Raw genomic sequence first — 15,239 nt, 5'->3', positions numbered from 1 at the left:
CCATGATGTAGCCCGAACTCGGAAGTATTAGGAGCCATAGACATGATAGTGGCTACCAATCTGGTAACCATATGACAAACCTTCATGCCTTACAGTGTGAAAAAAAATCAGTTATCTGGAAACAATAACAAAGGAAGTTGGTTTCTAAGAGCATTAACTTTGGTCTCTGTTGCTGCCCATCATGGTTGCTGGTGTTTTGATTAGCTTTCCTTTACTATCTTTCTACTAAAAGATTTTTGGAGCGATGTGTGTTCTGAAAGGCATTTGTTTGTTGCATCAGTATTTGGGGAGGGAGGGGGCCATTGCAATCATCTTTGGTTTTGAACACTGTTAATGTGCAAACCAGCATCCCACTTAAGTGTAGTATACTTCAAATTAATATATTTAAAAATGCTTTATTCTCTTCTTAAATAAAAAAGAAACGCCAGTATTCTGACCACTAAACTTGTCCATGTGTATTTCTTTGCATTCTATAAACAAGCTTGCTGTTTTCAATTCACAACATGATTTAGGTCAGGAAAATGCTTTGGGCATGATAGAAAGTGGAGGAAAGACACCAGAATGCATGTCTTTACTGCGACTGCTACTTTATTACATAATAAACATTCCCTGCATCTCTAGGACAAGGACTCACCGCATTAATAAAAAGCACCTCTTTACAGATGTAGACATTGACCACTCCAGTGGGTTGCAAATATTTTTGATGTCCATCCTTGCAAATGCCAGTTTTGATTCTTGAACAGGTTCCAAAGCAATTACTCATGCAAATGACAAAATATTAACACTTGACTTAACAAAAGAACAGCTGCAGCATATTGTCAATTCATTCAGCAAACTGCTGAATGCATCATTTCTTTGTCCAAAAATAACATTGGCTTTATTATGTACACACACTGTTGTGTCTCAATCTAGCAAGCTGTTCTTTCTACTAAGAAATAAAAAATGGATCTATTTCTGTAGTGTATTTGCATCTTAATGCTTTGCATCATATTACCGCTCCATTGGATCCTCAACGTAGAAATAAAAACTTGCAATCAGTTGGAATAACATTCCACCTGTTATGGGTCAGAATTCATTTGAATTTACAGTTAGATTCTAAACAGAGTTACAGCCCGTTGGTTTCGATGGACCCTTTTGTTTAGGATTACACCATAAATTGATAACTAGATTGATGTGATAGCTCAATTTCTTTTGAGAGTCCTTGGCATGTATGTTATTGGTGCAGAGGGCTCCACCCTCCTGCACCCTACAGGTCCCAAATGTAGCCACTTCTACACCCCACCCAAGTAGCACAGATGATCCAGTCACAGGAAAAGTACAGCCCTTTTCACCCTGGTGATGCTTTTGATGTAACTGGCTTGCAACAGGCACTTTGGAACAAGTTTGCTGTTTAACAATCTGATAATTCCAAAACTGCCACCAAATTCCAAGTTTCTCTAGAATTCAGCAAGAACACATGAAGCTGCTGTGGACCATTGGTTCATCAGAAGGAACCCTAACTGGGATTGAATTGGCACCATAACAGGCATCTTAGATGGGAAAAATTGTACTTTTGGAAAACTAACACCTTTTCCTAGAAACCCCACAATGATAACGTTTCATAATGCTGGATAGTAACAGGCACTGCGGGAGGATTTGTTCCCTCTTCTTTCAGTGCCTTGCAGCTTCACAGACTGCAGGTAAATCTCCTTGAGGCCTTTTCACCACCAAGCTGGTATTGCTCAGTTCGAAGATTAGAAGGAACCATGCGTATTCTTTACAGGATGTCAGAATGCAAAGATTTAAAACATTGGCATACATTCTCCTTAAACAGTCTTTGGATACAAGAGGGGAAAAACTAAACTAAAGTCTCGGGCCAAACTCCAGGACACTGTTAAACAGGACTACCCGCCCTGAGCCTGGCCTTGGGAGGGAGGGGTATAAATTGAAAATAATAAATAGAGTCAAATGCATATGGTTCAAAGGGCCAAAGTTTTCACACAGCAAATGCGCGGGAAGTCCACCCACTGTCTTGCAGCAAAAAAACAAGCAAACAAAAAACATAGTTTTTGATGGGGATGGAGTCATAAGACCAGATACCTTTAAAAATATGTCTCACAATCCAGTCTCAATGTGCTACTTTTTCACTTATTGGTTGCAAGATTCCTTCTACTAGCCCCAGTGACACCGTCAACTGCTAGGTCTCCCATCCCACCTGTCCCTTGCTACCATTTAAACTTGTGCTGATCTCTCAAGTCCTCTTGCATACCCAACCAAAAACTTCCATGTTATTCAAATCTCCCACTGAAAAATGGCCATCACAATGTATTCCAAAGCCTTTCCTTTTGGCTGCAAATGCTGATCAATTGAGATTACACTGTCCAATCTATGCCACTCGTTTCAATGGAACAGGAGAGGACACACTGATGTTGATGCATGCAGCAGTTTTGGGTAGGTCATCCCTTTTACCACAAGGGTATTGGCATCCTAGTCTTGAAGATTTGGGTTGTGTGTAATATGACTACAAGCTATACTGTGTGTACCATTAAGGAGTTGATAGGGCCTTGTCTTGAAAGCCATGCTCTAAACAGTATCACTAAACTAGGGATGGACAAACCACACCTACCAGTTTATTTTTGGTGAGTTCCTACTTAGAGGGTTATTATGACATCTAAGAGGATTTGAGAAGTCATGCTCTTGCATTTGCAAAGGAGGTTAGATGGGAAGCTGCAAGCTGCGAGTGCTTGAACAACTTGACGATTGATTACATATATGGTATGTGGACCATGTAATCACTCAATAAAACACTCAGAACAGTTTCTCAATACCAGTAGAAATGGAAAGAACACACTTGGCTGTCTTAAAGGAGATAACTACCATCTTCAAAATTCAATTTGAGTCTTCTTTCACATGTCTGTTCCACCTCAACATCCTTTATAAACATCAGAACATGAATTATTGCACAGATGTACAGACTAATGAAAAGGAAATTGTTAGATTTTGTAGTACTGTGTTGGCATTAAAGAAACTCTTTGGCTGAATTAAACAGCCCATGAACTACTAAATCACAGTAATGTGCAGTGAGTGAATGCACCCTCAAATGCACCTTTAAAGGAAGGTCAGAAGTTAAGCAGATGATGAGAGCGAACACATCTTGGTCGTCTGGGCATGTAGTGGGGGGTCACCGGGGGTGTGGGGGAAGGGTAGTTGTAAATTTCCTGCATTCTGCAGAGGGTTGGACTAGAATACCCTGGTGGTCTTCCAACTCTGATTCTAAGTTTATTTGTTGTTCCAGGTTCAATATGCATATCCTATATTCCCCAGCCAATAATCAACCAGTGATTTGGTTAAAAATGTTATTTAAAAGTAATATGTTAAATGATTAAATAAAAATGTATCTATTGCACTGGCATGGATTTATTTATTTATTATTTAAATGTCTATCCTGCCCTCCCCAGCCAAGGTCGAGCTCAGAGTGGGTAACAACAATAAAATTATAAATAAAAACATAATACATATACATTAAAAACAACATCATTAAAATAAGATCAAACAATCTTAACCTACAACAGTAAAACAATAGATTAGGAACATAATAACTGCTGAGCACTTGGCAGTCAGACAGAGCCCCCCCCACCCCGCAATGCATAATCAGGCAGAGCCAAAAGGGAAGCCAGCAGATGACCCCCACGGCTGCCCTCGATATAGGCTTGGTGGAGAAGCTCCCTCTTACAGGCCCTGCGGAACTCTTTAATGTCCCGCAGGACCCTGATGCTATTGGTTCTATCACCTACAGGTCAGTTGTAATACAGAGAGATCTCCTGCCGCTGCCGCCACCTGGAGGTTGGCGACCCTGTTAATAAAGACCAACGTGAGAACTCTGTGTCAGCATGAACTATTTTGCAGGGGTAGAAAAGAGCAAGAGTCCAGGAGCACCTTAAAGACTAACACAAATATTTTCTGGCAGGGTAGGAGCTTTTGCGAGCCACAGCTCACTTCTTCGGATACCAGTATCTGAAGAAGTGAGCTGTGGCTCACGGAAGCTCATACCAGTATCTGAAGAAGTGAGCTGTGGCTCACGGAAGCTCATACCAGTATCTGAAGAAGTGAGCTGTGGCTCACGAAAGCTCACACCCTGCCAGAAAATATTTGTGTCAGTCTTTAAGGTGCTCCTGGACTCTTGCCCTTTTCTACTACTGCAGACAGACTAACCCACCGTGAATTATTTTGCAGGGGTTTGAAAGAAACCCCTGGAAGCGCTGAACACTGGAGAACATAGGCATTGCGTGTCTGTCTCCTGAAGAAGCAGAAGATAACCAGTCAAATCATACCTCCGCATCCTATACAATCATAACCCAGGTCTCAGGGGTTAAATCCCCACCTCTGTACTAAACTCCGGTGGGGGAAGAGACCCCGGAGAGCCTCAGATGAGCAAGACAGGTTTGTCCTAATACACCCCATCCGAGCAGAAGTGGACCCAATCCCGATGAAGCCGCCCTGCACGTGATACTGCCTTACCCGGCAAGAACGAGGGTGCCATTGTGGTTGCCGTAGCAACCAGGCTGACGTCGGCAGCCGTGCCTGGTGGAATGCGGCGCCTGCAGGCATCAGGAAGCCTGGGCAAAGGCGCCTTAGTTTAGAGCAGCAGCTGAGGGAGGGGGCTGAACTGAGGGTTTTGGACATCTAAACGGGAAAAAAAATCTGAATTTAAAAATTCTCAAGAATCATCCCAGTCTGCCTAGGGTTGCCAAGCTCCAGGTGGTGGCTGGAGATCTCCTGCTATTATAACTGGGCATCTATTATAAATGGACATAAGTCTGACATCAGAAACCACAATATTCAAAAACCAGTGGGAGAACGTTTCAACCTTCCAGGACATTCTGTTGCAGATTTAAGAGTAGCAGTTCTCTTACAAAGGAATTTCAAAGGGAGATTGGAAAGAGAAACTGCTGAATTACAGTTGATATTCAAATTAAAGACAATGCATTTACCTGGGCTGAATAAAGCCCTTGCATTCAGGGCTCATGACCAATGCTGATTTTTCCACACCCATCTCTCCCCTGGACATCACAGACTCTTCTGCAGACCACACTTCATCCCATCACGCCTGCTATTCACATTTACATACTGTTAACATTTACATACTAATGCTTGTCTGAATTCACTCTCCTCTACTTAAAGACAGATGGATTCACATTCTAGCTGTATCTGAAGAAGTGAGCTGTGGCTCACGAAAGCTCATACCCTACCAGAAAACATTTGTGTTAGTCTTTAAGGCAGGGGTGGGGAACCTTTTTTCCACCAAGGGCCATTTGGATATTTATAACATCATTCGCGGGCCATACAAAATTATCAACTTATAAATTAGCTGACCAAGCCCCAAGCAGACAGCTGCCCCAGATGACCCCCCCCCCCCAGTACGGGCAAGCAGGCAGGCATCCAACTGGAGGCGCACTCGCCCACCTGAGGGCACAGGATGGTCTATTGCACCAGTCGGGCATAGATGTCCAGCCACACACTGGAGTTGCTCCTGCTCCACATGGTCGGGGCCGGATTCTACAGCTGGCTCCTTCTACCTCTGCCTGCAGGGGTGAAATGAGGACACACTGGCTAAGAACTCCCCCCCCCACACACATTCTGGCCCTGCCCCCTTTAACCCCTCCATTGTCGCCACTTCCACCACCAGCCCTCTTGTAGTACAGAGGGAATATGTTTCTCCGTAGCCTAGGTGGGAAAGGGTTAACACAGTTTCTTGGGCGGCCCTAGCAGCTCCATAGCTAACGACTCTTCTGCAAGGGGGGGGGAAGAGTTCCTTTTCTCAGCAAAACAAACCACAAGCCTTAAATAGAGGATATTCCTATCCGTGGGAGGGGGCGGATCGCCAGTCTTAGATCCTTCTGAGCAAGAGATCTGCCCGGACCCACGAAGGGCCAGACCAAATGGTTTCGCGGGCCTTAAACGGCCCCTGGCCCTGACGTCCCCCATCCCTGCTTCAAGGTGCTCCTGGCCTCTTGCCCTTGTCTACTACTGCAGACAGACTAACACGGCGACCCAGTGCGAACGATCTCCAGGTGACAGAGACCAGTCCGCCCGGAGAAAACGGCCGCTCTGGCAATTGGGACTCGATGGCACTGAAGCCCCGCCCCCGAAAAAACCTCCGGGTCTTTCCCACCCCGGAGCCCTCAGTCGGCCCAAAATCGCGCGAGGGGGCTTCTGAATCTCTTCCACGGGGGACGCTTCTCATCCTAGGAAGCTTAAACCGGAAAGCGGTATTTGGCCCGGAACGCCGGGGACTCGGGCGCGGTTCCGCAGCCGGAGGCCTTTCGAAAGCGCAACCGGCTCCCCCCCCCCCCAAGATGTGGGCGCGCGCCTTGCGCTGCTTGTGGGGAAGGCGGGTCCCGCCCATGCTGGCCTGGGGAGCGGGCCGGAGCGTCCTGCGCCGAGCCTTCGCCCTCCCTGCTCCCACTTCGGATTTCCGGAGCGAGTACAGCCTCGACAAACTCTACCCGCCGCAAGCAACAGGCAGCGGCCACGACGACGCGGTAGCTGAAGATTGGGGGCGCGGGGGGGGGGGAAGGGATGGAGGGAAGAGTCCGCGTGGCCGACGAGGTGGGGAGGGTGGAGCTTGCGGGAATGGGGGGGGGGGTTGTTGCAAATAGATGCAGTGGCGCCCAACCTTTTTTCATTTGCGCACCCCCTTGACAGCTCATTTCTATGAATTGTACCCTTCACATTGCTGAAATGCTTGTAATTAATATAGTTGCTGTTATTTCAAATGTATGTTTCCGGCATTATTCAATTTTTTTCCCCACGTACGCCTAAATGCCCTGGTTTGTACCTCTGGGGGTACACGTACCCCAGGTTGGGAATCACTGAGATAGAGGGATGGAGTAGTATCGCAGTAGAGAGATATTTGGGGATTTAAATCAAGGTTGATAGCGACAGCTTCTCTTTTGTATGGGGGTTGTTGGAAGATCTTGAACAGCTTTGGGAATTGGTTCTTGTAGGTTATCCGGGCTGTGTAACCGTGGTCTTGGAATTTTCTTTCCTGACGTTTCGCCAGCAGCTGTGGCCGGCATCTTCAGAGGATTAACACTGAAGGACAGTGTCTCTCAGTGTTACTCCTCTGAAGATGCCTGCCACAGTTGCTGGCGAAACGTCAGGAAAGAAAATTCCAAGACCACGGTTACACAGCCCGGATAACCTACAAGAACCAATGAACTCTGACCGTGAAAGCCTTCGACAAAGTTTTGGGAATATTGTCGAAGGCTTTCACGGTCAGAGTTCATTGGTTCTCGTAGGTTATCCGGGCTGTGTAACCGTGGTCTTGGTATTTTCTTTCCTGACGTTTCGCCAGCAGCTGTGGCAGGCATCTTCAGAGGAGTAACACTGAAGGACAGTTTTGGGAATGCTTTGCCAATGCATTTTGGCTGCCTTTGATTGCTCTCGATGACCTGAAAGTTATGTAGGATTTGGTAGACCTATTATGCTGTTTCTGCTAGCTGAAATAACTTGGAAGAATCCCAGATTTATGAACGGCTATGTAGATTTGTGTGGACCTCTAATTTAGAGGAAATGAAATCATTGCATTATTTTTCCTATCTTGTGCTGTATTTTAAAAATCCAAGATAAAGCGTTAACTACTTTTCACTGTCTCTAACATCCAACCTATAAATACTCTTAAATAAAAAACGCTAATACCATTCCTCAATGCATAATTTAACATTGTGCTCATATACTTTTATAAAGTTCCATTAAATCTGATAATACTTCTTAAATGACTATGAGCCTTCCTGCGTGCTTACATTTTTAAAAATTCCATTGTTTTCTCAAGCTTATGTTTATAGACACTATTGCATAATTTTTGTAATAGTATCGGGTAGTTTTGCCTAACCTCATGTGTCTCTGTTTTACAGGATTCAACAAAAAAGAGTGTTCCTGATATTCCTGTAGGTGAGTTCAGAACATGAGAGAGAGACTTCCCTTTTTCTAAAACAAGCCCATTTTGCTTTCTTGTAAATCACCTAAGCTATTTAATGGAAGATTCGGTTACTGTTACACAAACTGTATATAATAAATTCTAAAACCATCAGCAATATCAGTTTGTATTATATGACCTACAGTGCACTCCTAAGGAGAGTTGCTCCAGTCTAAGCCCATTGAAATGAATGGGCTTAGACTGGAGTAACTCTCCTTAGGAATTCACTGTTAGAGCCACTGGTAACTCATGGGTTTAGAGCCACTGGAGCATTTCCTTGGGTGGAACAATTTCTGCTTGCAGAACATGACTTTTTCACATACACACACCCTGCAGCCCACAAAGGGGACAAACCTCAGAAAGAGTATTTTAGGGAACATTTGGGGCTGTACCAGGAGTGGAGAAATGAGAAAGTCATGTTCTGGGAGCAGAAATTGTTCCATCTGCAGAAATGCTCTGGTTGATTAAAGCCTCTATGTTACCAGTAAAAACGTATAATGAGTAGGTTCAGTTTACAAATAAAAATGTTGGTATAATTTGCCACCTTAACTTTTCATCTGCCAAGATTTAGCTGCTTAAATAAACATGTTATTTTTTGTAAATACTCAAGTATTGTGCTGCATATTATTTCGTTAATTAAGTTTCACAGATGGCCAAACTGTCAGTGTTTCTACTGCTACCAGACAGAGTCCCTCCCCAACCTAATCTTATAAAAACTGAAATTTCATTTCCTGTCTCTTGTTACAAGACATACTTAAGGTTCCTTGCTAGTTATTGAGGGGGCAAATTGCTCCATATCATATCCCCTTGATATTTGCAATTTGATATGTATTCTGCCTTAACTCTGCGCTGAAATATGTTTTCTTTGGAATCTAACTAGCACGTTGACTTGATATTTTGACAAAATGGGCAAGGGGGTGTACTAAAAGCAATTGGCCCTTCTCCACTCACACAGAATGCCTACCACGATCACCAGCCTCGCTCCCATAGGCTCTGTTACACATAGGTATCATACATCGCTACCCTTCTTGTCTCTTTTAATATCTCTAGAGAGCCATGACTATTTCACCTCTCAGGTCCTCTCTCACACTCCCAGAGACATCAGCAGACAGGGTACCCAAGCCCCCTTTTCTAAGGCCATCACTCACTGAATTATTGGTGTTGGGGACTCATACACTGTTTCATTCACACACTGCCACCATTTATTCATATCCTGTAACATATATAGACAGATCTTCACTGGTGTGTGTGTTTCTTTCCCAGAGGCACACAGCCCACAGGGTTAAATAAATAAGGAGTTAACTTTTATTTATGGTTTTAACATAACACTAAAGAAAGTAGAGGCTACAACATTTTGCTTCCAGTGAATTTATGAACTGTTCCCCTATTCCAGCATCTTGGATCTTGTGTTACAAATTGACTCTTTTTAGTCAGCTAGCTTGAAGCTGATTTTTGCCTCATCTTCACTCAATCAGACCTCTTATTTTCTCCTCTAACTCCCAACTGCTTTCTTAACTGCTCTCCAACATTCCATCAGTTCTCATTGGTCGCTTTTAGGGAGAGGCAGAACCCAACCTGTCTGTCACACCTGTGCATTCTATTTGGGGCTGAAAATAAATATCTTAAATCTGGTTTGGGTTGTAGATTGGCCTGGAAGTGTTACAATCACAGTATTTTAAAAAGTCAGCATGCATATATTCAGTTTGACTTCAAGTGTTCAGCGGCTGCAAGGCATAAATAAGAGGATTATGATACATGTAGAAATGTAGGACTACCTCTACAGGACAAGGAGAATGTTCCCTCAAAGGATTGTGTCCATGGGGTTCACTATCTTGCTTCAAGATGACTTCTCATTTCCATTCCTAACTTTGCTGATACCTATATTACTATAAAAGTATGTCCTCTTCCTTTTCTTCCTCTTTACATGCAAGCAAACATGAACAAATTTTGACAATTACTTTTGCTAATCAGTTATTTCTCTTTTTTTTTCTTTTTCTTTTAGATCGCTTATCTGTATCTTATTGCCGAAGTAGTGGCCCAGGAGGCCAAAATGTTAACAAAGGTACAAAAATTAACAAAAAAGATAGGTAAAAGAGTCAGTGCCAAACTGTGTGTCTGAAACTGCCGTTTAATCCATACTGACATGAAAGTAAGACCCATGAATATATTGGTACTTCTGAATAAAAATTCATAGTATTGGGAGGCAGTTAGTGGAAGCATTTGTTGTGTCCTTGTTAAACTGACTATTGAAGAGTTTATTTTTAACATAATTGGTCCCTTAAAATAGCATGAAGTTTTGTTTCTTCCCTATCTAGACTTGGTGAACTTTTGTTTGTTCATTCTACTGTATGTAAAGTCTAACTTAATCCTGTTTACGTCAGACTTGATAAACCTGAGTACTAGAGATCAACAACATATGAATTTCTGAATCATTACAGAAACAACTGGATGGTTGTCAGATGAGCAGGATTGTCAGATGAGCAGGATGGTTGTTAGATGAGCAGGGGTGGCCTGCCTGCTGGGCAGCCCTAGACTGTTGCTTGGGGCACCAGGGATGCCCCTGGTCCCATTGCTGCCATCCTGGTATGTTTGCCTGCTTAGGCAATGGAAGAAAGTGAGGGGGAGAATTGTGGAAACCCCTCTAAGAACTCTGAAGTCTCTGTGGTTTTTACCACAGATTTGGGGGATTTCTAGAGTGTCACCCAGAAGTGGCATCACTTCTGGATTTTGCTGCAGTTCCTCCCCACTTCAGCAAACAAGTGAGCCCTGAGCCATCTGGCCTGCCAGTGACTTGGGCTGGCCTGCCTAGGACTCAGAAATTGGCTGGCCCAGAATGTTAAGCTGCCATTGAAGACAACCCACAAACTGCAGCTGGTTCAGGATGCAGCAGCCCAGTTATTGGCTAAGTGATGAGAATATATCTTGCTTATATTAAAGCAGCTACATGGACTGCTGGTTTGTTTCCATGGCCAGTTCACAGTACTGGTTATCATCTTTAAAGCCCTTTACAGCCTAGATCCCTTGTGTCTAAATGTCAGTCACCTTCAATATATCCCTATGTAAGCTAAGCAGGGTCAGCCCTGGTTAGTATTTGGATGGGAGACCACCAAGGAATACCAGGGTTGCTGTTCAGAGGAAGGCACTGGCAAACCACCTCTGTTAGTCTCTTGCCATGAAAACCCCAAAAAGGGATCGCCATAAGTCGGCTGCGACTTGACGGCACTTCACACACACACACCAACTATAGTTCTCAGGCTGCCACCTACTGGCTGTTCCCAGAGTCCATGCCTCTTCCATTGTTAACTGCCTCTTTGTGAGACTAGCTTCCTGAGAAGGTGAAGGGAACACTCGAAATTTTCAGGAGGCACTGCAAGGCCTTTTTTTGCCAGTACTTTTAATGGGGTATAAATTGCAGGCATGTATCAGGGGAGGTGTCTGTCCGTGGTTTCATTTTTTGAGCTTTGAATTGTAATTTTTTAATTGTGACTTGTAAGCTGCCTTGAGCCACAAGGAAAGGCAAGATATAAACATTTTAATAAATGCATTCATTAATATTCTTTTTTTCCATCGTGGATCCAAACGAAGCATATACAAGTACTGAAGTGGTCTCCCATCCGGGCACTGATTCTGTCCGGCTTAGTTGACTTGCAATGTCATGTGCCTTCCAGTCATATCCTGGGACTTACTTTTAACATTGCCAACAGCCTGGAGAAAAAAAATGTCATGCCCCTTTAATAGATCTGTAATGACTGTTGTTCACCAGGTGGTGTTATTTGTCTCCATGACATGAAGTTTTACCTGCCTGTTTCCATATGTTAAGTCCCTGTTAAAGGTTTCTCCAGGTTGTTGGCAACCTTACTTACTTCAGAGTAACAGTACATAGGATTAGGACTGTTGCGGTATGGAGTTGTTACACATTTTTACCGTGGCAGAACTTTCTTTCTGAAAATACCCTAGATTACAAAAACATGGTGCTTGTTAATCAGATCAGCTTGTGGTAGATAACAACGTCATTAGTGAACATGTAGATCTGAACTATAACTTTGGGTAAGATCTATAACTTCTAAAATCTGTTTTGGGGAGTAATTTATTTTGATTTTTGTTTTTCATTCACAGTGAATACAAAAGCAGAGGTCCGATTCCATTTGGCATCTGCAGACTGGATTGCAGAAGATGTGCGACAGAAAATGGCAGTTATGGTAGATTTCAGTGTTCATCTTTCCCTTTTATTGATTGATTATATTTGTATCCCATCTTTCTTCCCTAATGGAGCTCAAGGCAGTTTACATAGGATCTCCAGATCTCCCATCCAGGCACTGACCAGACCCAGAACTGCTTAATTTCATCAACTTTGCTGTATTATGTGCTCTTTAACTGTGGCATATATTTTTACAGTGGCTTCACACACCATTCTACCCATCAAGTTATTGTGGTTTTAGTGTACTAGTTTTCTGTAGCACACAAGCCAATAAACCACCTTCACATCTCAGTTAAAGTGTGTGGTAGGGTATACTTTTAAAAAATCAATCAGCCAACCATTTCCTTGTGAATTCTGCAGGTTGAATTCCTGCAGAAAGGAAAGCCAGTATTAATGGCTAAGTTTGCAGCTAGAATATTTATTATTTCTATAGAAGTTAACATTTAAAATGTAGAGGAAGCAGTTGAATTGTTGGCCATCGCAACTCTGTTCTGTCTATTTCTTTCAAAAACGCACATTTTCAGAGTTGATCATGATATGGAATGTTCCATAGGAAAATATGGTGTGTGTTTTTCCTCAGCACAAGAATAAGATCAGCAAGTCTGGAGAGTTGATCATTACCTCTGAAGTGAGTCGCTATCAGATGAAGAATTTGGCAGATTGCTTGCAAAAAATCAGAGACCTGATTTCTGAAGCCACTGAGAAGCCTCACGCTCCAACCAAAATGAATGCGCAGATGATCAGAAACAGGTATAAGAGTCCACAGTTTGCTTAATACTTCAACCATCTGTTTGCATCAGCAGCTGCCTACTAATATACACACAATATGCTAAGAGTTACTTACACAGAGCTGGGTGGAATCTCCTGAGTCAAAAGCTAGCCAAGCACAGAAGTCTCTGGTCTCCAGCATGCATCACAAAATCATATTTCCTAATTAGGGCAAGGAAGGCCATTAATGAGTCCAAATTTAGTACTTTACAACAAAGTAAACATCCCATTTTGTCTTAATTCCAGTGTCGGGAAACTCCCCCTGATTTAGCAAAGCATACAATGGAACCAATTTCAAAACCTTTTTTTAATCCACTGATGAGACTAAGCGGAGGCTATCAACTCCCGACAGAGCTAAACCTAGGGATTCTTTCAAATGACTACTACAAGAAATAGCATATGTGGTTTGTAATATATATATCATGCTACTTTTAAAACTGAACCCTTTTCTTGACCCCAGCTGTCCCCTTAGGCCCTCTTAGCCCCTTTTTCAACAAAGACAGGAAACGTGCAGTCTGTCAAAATACAGTACAGTGGCTAAACATATGAACTAGGCATGAACTTTTGTGGCCTTAGGCAAATTGCTGTTTCTCAGCCCCCATTTGCAATCTGGGATTGACAATACAAGCCTACCGTAGAATTAAACTACTGACAACTTTTTTCTGCACTTTGGTAAAAGGAACTCATCTGAGAGCATTGATCACCTCCATCCATTGAAATGAATGAACAGAGCTTTCTGTGCATTGTACTTCATGTAGACCTCTGGATTGGCATTGGCATGCATATTTAGTTTCTTTAAAAAGATTTTTCTGCATGTCACTCTCCTGTAAAACTTAGTAAGTATCCTATTTGAAAGGGGTAGCCATGTTAGTCTGTTTTAGCAAAGTAAAACAAAAATCCAGTGGAACCTTAAAAAACGTTAAAAATGCACAATATGAACTTTTGTGTCCCAGCCCACTTCTTCAGAAAGAGATATAAAGGAAAATCATGCTGGAAATTCTTATGGGGAAGATTATTGGGGGTGGGGGACACCAAGGCAGAGAGGCTTGGTGAAAATTCTAGCATGAAATTTTAGCATAAATTCTCAATATAAGGGTAAACGGGAGGGGTAAAGGTAGAAAGGTTAGATACAAATCCTGTCATAAATCAATAAAATTAGCAGTTGAAATAGGATAAATAGTTTATCCTTTTGAACCTCTGACCTCACTCATCCATACATTATGAGTAACTGCTAATTCTATGGATTTATGGTGGGATTTGTATCTAACCTTTCTACTTTTGCTCCATCCTTACATGTATCTTACACTAAGAATTTACACTTCAAAGATTCATGGCAGAATTCACACCAAGCCTTTCAGTCTCCCCACTCCCCCACCCAGGATAACCTTCCCCATAAGAGGAATTCCCAGTATTATTTTCCTTCACATATCTATCTGAAGAAGTGAGCTGTGACTCATGAAAACTGATACTGAAATAAATGCTGTTAATCTTTAAATTACCACTGGACTTTTGTTTACATTATTTTAGAGACCACAGCTGTTCTAGCTTCTGCAAAGCAGGTGCATAATATTTTGTTTCTTTGAAATGTTAGTCTTATGACCTAGCTCCTTTTAATACAATAGTTTGAAAACGTTAACAAAATGATTCTGGATTAAGTGTGTTGTTGCCTCTTTCTCTGGTCCTAGGGTAGAAAATATGAACCGTGAACGTCTCCGACAAAAAAAAATCCACTCTACTTTAAAGCAGAGCAGGCGTGTGGACTTTGACTGAATGGATTTGGAAAAGAGATGCCGGCTCACTTTCCTCTGTTTCTTGAAGAAAGCAAACTACTTTCTTTAAGTAAAATATGTGGCATATCTGCTTTTTGTTTTTAATGTAATGGACGCGTGTCTTCAATAAAATTTAAAATATTGTTCTTGGAATATGAAGAGGCAAGCTGAAATCCACCACTGTAACACAACATCTCTGGCAGTGATTAAGTTTCACTTAACTTAGGTATTCTTAGGCTTCTGTTCTGCACAGTGCATTTTTACTCTTCCTTTTGAGCTTGTTCTCTCTTTTCTGATCTTAATTTCTTTTGCGGGATTTTGTGTATTTGTCTCCATAAGCAAAAGTTACATTCTTCCTTAAGGTGATAACCAGTTTTTGTCTGGAGAGAGATGTTTGCTCTCATAGGACTTGCTGAAATTGACTCCTGTGATCTTTATACATTCTTTCTGCACATGTTCTCAGTGACAACTGAGCCTCACACACTGCTCCATGTATGCAGGAGGAGATAATGACTTCTTAATACATGAATACAAAGGGAAATAGCCC

At 42.5% G+C, this 15,239-nt stretch overlaps 1 protein-coding gene across 1 annotated transcript; it reads left to right on the top strand.

Moving 5' to 3' along the window:
- The first annotated feature begins 6,335 nt into the window (after positions 1-6,335).
- On the top strand, positions 6,336-14,743 carry MRPL58 (mitochondrial ribosomal protein L58). Its single transcript, XM_056865226.1, has 6 exons — positions 6,336-6,521; positions 7,896-7,932; positions 9,960-10,019; positions 12,074-12,156; positions 12,736-12,905; positions 14,609-14,743. The coding sequence occupies exons 1-6, from the start codon at positions 6,336-6,338 to the stop codon at positions 14,691-14,693; spliced, it is 621 nt and encodes a 206-aa protein (XP_056721204.1). The 3' UTR covers positions 14,694-14,743.
- The last annotated feature ends 496 nt before the right edge of the window (positions 14,744-15,239 follow it).

Source organism: Euleptes europaea, chromosome 1 (assembly GCF_029931775.1).
Source record: "Euleptes europaea isolate rEulEur1 chromosome 1, rEulEur1.hap1, whole genome shotgun sequence".
In the NCBI taxonomy this organism is placed as follows: Eukaryota; Metazoa; Chordata; class Lepidosauria; order Squamata; family Sphaerodactylidae; genus Euleptes; species Euleptes europaea.
The sequence above is the reverse complement of the archived record's forward strand: the minus strand, read 5'-3'. Positions and strand labels throughout refer to the sequence as shown.